General features: G+C 48.1%; 1 protein-coding gene across 1 annotated transcript in view; it reads left to right on the top strand.

Annotated features, from left to right (window-relative positions):
- PEG3 (paternally expressed 3) overlaps positions 1 to 3,258 on the top strand; it is a 29,116-nt gene extending 25,858 nt beyond the window's left edge. The window contains 1 exon segment of the mRNA XM_029202456.1: positions 1 to 3,258. This exon segment is cut by the window's left edge and continues 10 nt beyond it. Coding sequence (XP_029058289.1) covers positions 1 to 1,669 — 1,669 coding nt within the window. The 3' untranslated portion in view covers positions 1,670 to 3,258.
- Positions 3,259 to 5,068: the final 1,810 nt, after the last annotated feature.

The following is a 5,068-nucleotide window of genomic DNA, read 5'->3' as shown; positions in this document are numbered from 1 at the left end:
TCAGACCAGTTACGCTGAACCACCAGCTCAGACCAGTTACGCTGAACAGCCAGTCCGCAATGAATGTAAGGAGTGTGGGGAGTGTTTTGCCACTGTTGAAGACCTTGGCATACATCAGAAAATCTATGCCCGAGAGAAATTCCATGGTGGGGAGCTGTTTGGAGGCTCTGTGATTCAGGGTGTGGGCCTTGATGGACCTCGACAGGAAGAGCCTCGGCAGGAAGGGCCAGATGAGCCGGATGAGCCTGAAGACACCATCTATGGGTGTAAGGACTGTGGGCTGGGCTTCGTGGATCGCACAGACCTCAGGGACCATCAGAAGGTTCACGGCAGAGAGTACCTCATCGACAGCCGCGAGTACGCGCGTTCTGTGATGCACACCCATTCTGTCAGTGAGTATCAGAAAGATTACATTGGAGAGCAGCTTTATGAGTGCCCGGCATGTGGGGAATCTTTCGTTCATAGCTCATTCCTTTTCGAGCATCAGAAAATCCATGAGCAAGACCAGTTTTACGGCCACAGGAGGTATGATGAGCCCTTTATGCAGCCCTTGGCCATTAGCCCGCAGCGGCCTCGGGCCCCACAGAAGAGTCCTCCTGCTGGGACTTCCCTGCAATGCCAAGTGTGTGGACAAGACTTCATCCACGGCTCTGTCCTTAGCGAACACATGAGAGTTCACGCTGGAGACAGCCTGCTGGAGCAGGGCCAGGGAAGCACAGATGCGGTCAGCCCAGGCTTGGCCCCCACAGACCTTCAGAGAGACCAGGCCAAGGACAAGCACTATGAGTGCGCGACCTGTGGAGAATCCTTCCCCAGCCAGGCCGACCTCCGGGAGCACATGAGGATTCACGAGAAGGACGAGCCCTACGACTATGGGGCCACCTTCGTCCATACCTCCTTCCTCACCGAGCCCCCCAAGAGAGATTCACCCTTCTATGAGTGCAAGGACTGTGGCAAGTCCTTCATCCACAACACAGTCCTCACGAAGCATCAGAAGCTGCACCTCGAGGAAGAGGAAGCAGCAGCAGCCGCCCAGGAAGTCGAAGCCAACGTCCTCGTTCCACGGGAAGTTCTGCGGATCCAGGGATCAAATGTGGAGGCCGCAGAGCCAGAGGTGGAGGCTGCCGAGCCGGAGGTGGAGGCTGCCGAGCCCAACGTGGAGGCCGCCGAGCCCAACGGAGAGGCCGAGGGGCCGGAGGGGGAGGCCGCCGAGCCCAACGGGGAGGCCGAACAGCCCAACGGGGAGGCCGAACAGCCCAACGGGGATGCTGATGAACCCGATGGGGCAGGGATCGAAGACCCAGAGGAAAGAGCCGAAGAGCCAGAGGGAGATGCGGATGAGCCGGACGGTGCAGGGATCGAGGACCCAGAAGAGGAAGGTGACGACCAGGAGATCCAAGTGGAAGAGCCCTACTACGACTGCAGGGAGTGTGGCGAGACCTTCACCTCCAACTCGGCCTACGGTGAGCACCTGAAAACCCATGCCAGGGTGATAATATTCGAGCCTGGAAGCGTCTACGGGGAAAGCTCCCACTACACCGAGCACGCCAGCACCAGCAGCAATGACAGCGGCAGGGCTGATGACAAGTACTTCAAGTGTGACGTCTGTGGGCAGGTGTTCACTGACCGCCTGTCCCTGGCCAGGCACCAGAACACCCACACCGGCTGAGGACTCGGGTGTCAAGGTTGGAAAACCTTCACTAGGACTGGACCCTTACTAAACTACAGATAATTGGAACCAACCCACGATGATGTCGGCAGGAGGCTTCCCTTGGCGTATACACACCTGACTTTGAACATCAGACAACTCAGCCTGGAAAGAAACTGAAGGTGGAGACTCCTTCGGACTTAGCAGTTCCCCATCAAACATCGGCGTATGCATGTGGGAAAGCCATAACACACATCTTACCTTCCACCCGAGTAATTGCATTGACGGAAAGCTGGAGGGGTTTTCAAGGCTACAGAAATCGCCCACATCTGTAAATGACACTCCTGGAACCTATATATAATGAATGTTTCCTGAGATGTATATAAAATAGCAAATCATAGCAAACAGTACTCATATTTAGACTTAATATGGTATCCAGTTACAGTTCACTTGCAGAGGTACCTTCCTTACCTGGTACTCTTTGATTTTTTTTTTTTTTTTTTTTTGGAGGAGGAAGAGAGCAACAAATTAGAATATATTTGTAAGCATCTTAGATCCTTAGAAAGATTTATTGTGCGTTATTTGAATCCCATCCATATTTTTTTGAGTAATTGACTGTGTTGTTCCTTACTCTTAAATATTCCTGTAAAGGTGTAGGCATGAAAGATAAAATGTCTTTTCCGCTTTGCTGTTTGAAAGGGGAAGTACTTGGAGCTTCCTTTTCAGCTATTTCGTCTACACTAACACTTTGGAACCTAATGCTGTGTAAGCCTTTACGATACGTGGATTGGCCTTTTGTAACCCCAAATTGATTGGTTGCCACCTTGTACTTTGCAGTGGTTCTCATGCAAAAAATAGTTACAAGTTTTGTTATTTGTTTTTAAACCAACTTGATGTCTGTTGGATAGTGAATTCACAAAAGCTGAAGCTTCTCCCTGTGCATCTTGCGTCTTTGCCTTTCAAGAGTGGTTGCAGCCATCCCTAGATCGCGCGCGTGCCTGATGAGGTTGAGAACCGTGGGGGCTCTCATGTAAGTTAGGACGGGGCTGCTGCCTCATCACTCCCTTTGCGCGCTCCCTGCCTTAAGCGACAAGTAGCAACGGGGCTTCGTCCGTGTGTGCCGCTACAACTCAGTTTTTGCACCCTGGGCGCCCAGGGGCGAGTATCCTTAGAGCTTTCTAGTGTGAAACTTAATTCTCGTCTTTACCTGTCTGACCCTCAACCCCATGTCTAACTTGCATTTAAAAAAAAAACTTTCTTTACAGTCAACTCGAGCTTAACATGGACTCAGGTTCCCTAGCAGCCTTAATTTGTTTCGTTGCCACCTGTCCCTTCCTCTTAAAGAGTGCCCCCCTAAATAAGCAGTTGTCACCTATCCTTCAGAGCGTCACGTCTGTCTAGTCGCCTCGGTTGCCCGTGTGATCACAAGTCGACCTCACAGCTCGAGGTTTCCTGTGTCCTGTTCTGTGGACCACCTGTGCTCCCTTTGCTTCCCCGCCCCTTGCATAATGACTATTAAGAACTCTTTTTGGCTTTGAGTTGGCTGGAAAAAAAAAAAAAAATTAAAATAAAAAAAAAAATTTTAAAGAGGATCTGGTAGATTAAGGGAGCAGAAGATAAGAGCTAGATTATTTGGGCGAGCAAAGTTAAAGTACCTGCTGGGGAAATGTGTTTAAATCTCCCTCTCCTAGGTCCGCACGGTTAGGGCTCGGGGAGAGCATATCGCAGCTGGAAGGAATGCCAAAGTCGAAGGAGGTTGGTAGGGTGAGAGCAGGAAGCAGAAAAGAGTAAGCCAAAGAAGGGGGAGTCCTGATAACGTCTCCAGACCTCGGAGGGTGAGGAAGCAGTTGGAAGCAACATCAGGAGCGGGGATGGGAAGGCCAGGATGGGAAGAATGAATGAGCAGGATATCCTGGGCCTCTGAGAAGAAGGGGCCGTTTTGATGGCATGGTGTAGGCGAGGGCCAGCTGCATGTGAAGACCCGAGGTTGGACACCTGGGAGAGCTGAGGGACAGTGAGGCACGGCCTCAGAGGAGGACCCTGAGGTGGGGGCCGGCGTCAGCGTCGGTGGGGTGAACCTGTGTTCATCACTGTTGGCAGTATTAACTGGTAGAACTCTTCAGAAAGAGACTTGCCAAATGTCAGGGTGTCCGTTCCAGCCTTTGCTTAGTGAAACATTAGGAACAACTTAATGCCAAAAATAGGAGGACAATTAAGGGAACTTGTCGGTGAACTCCTAATGCAGCTGTTTAAAAATGATAAGCGTGGAGAGTTATGTAGCAACATGGAAATATATTTACGGAATACTAAGTGGAAAAAACATGACACAGAATTATATTTATACTACAGTTATAACTGTTTAAAAATGTATGCTTATAGTCAAAAGCTGTCGTGGTGGTGGTGTTGTAGGCTTATAGTCGAGCATTATTTTCTTAAATTCCTTGAATATTCTTCATCGTAGTTACTAAAAAGTTTATAATCATGTTTCCATTGTGAACATAATTTGAACTCATTATCAGGCACTTGGAAAATACAGAAAAGTGGAGGAAAAAGAAATCCATATACCCCCCATCCAAAGACAGATACACTCCTCACTATATTGTTTATCCTCGTTTCTGTGCACAGGTTTGTGACTATAACTGTGTCAAAATGTGTACTCAGAGTAACTGTTACCTTTGTGGAATTAAACACTTTCATCTTAATGTTTTCAGATGTTCCTTATAGTAGTGTCCTGATGACAAAGCTTATTATGTTTGTTTCCATTACAAGCATAATACGTACCCAGAGGAATAATTGGAAAATACAAAATAAATTCGAAAAGTCGCCCATATCCCCAACACCCAACAACTGCTGTTCACATCTTGATCTGTTTTCTCCACCTCGTGTCAGTGCACAAGCTTGTGGTTAGGACTGTGGAGTACGTGTGCATAAAGTCTAAAAGGAAAAAATACGGAAAATAATTAAGAGTATTGTCGTTATGGGATTATGGTTAAACGTTTTGTCTCAGATTCCTTGAATGATCTCTGGTGTTTCGGTACTAAATCTTACGTATGTATTTTTCCATTACAAATATAGTACATACTTATGGCAGACTTCGGGGAGATTCAGCAAAGCAAAAGAAAAGAAATTCATCCATATTCCCGACACCCACCAACCATTGCTGTTGACACCTTGACCTGTGCGCAGTCTGATGACTGCGGTGTCTGTGATGAGTATGCAGAGGGTCAAAGATGGGAAGAGACGCAGAAAGCAGTGAGGAAATGGTGTGTGGTCATTGTGGGATTACAGTTAAGTATTTTGTCTCGGTTACCTGGGACAGGCTTTCTCACAGTGTTTTGGGAACCTACCTTTATTACATGTATTTCCATTATAAACACGGTATGTGTTCATCACAGAGACTTGGAAGTTACAGAAGTGTAG

The sequence above is a fragment of the Monodon monoceros genome, unplaced genomic scaffold (assembly GCF_005190385.1).
Source record: "Monodon monoceros isolate NGI ecotype Baffin Bay Population unplaced genomic scaffold, NGI_Narwhal_1 Super_Scaffold_10, whole genome shotgun sequence".
NCBI classification, from domain to species: Eukaryota; Metazoa; Chordata; class Mammalia; order Artiodactyla; family Monodontidae; genus Monodon; species Monodon monoceros.
The sequence above is the reverse complement of the archived record's forward strand: the minus strand, read 5'-3'. Positions and strand labels throughout refer to the sequence as shown.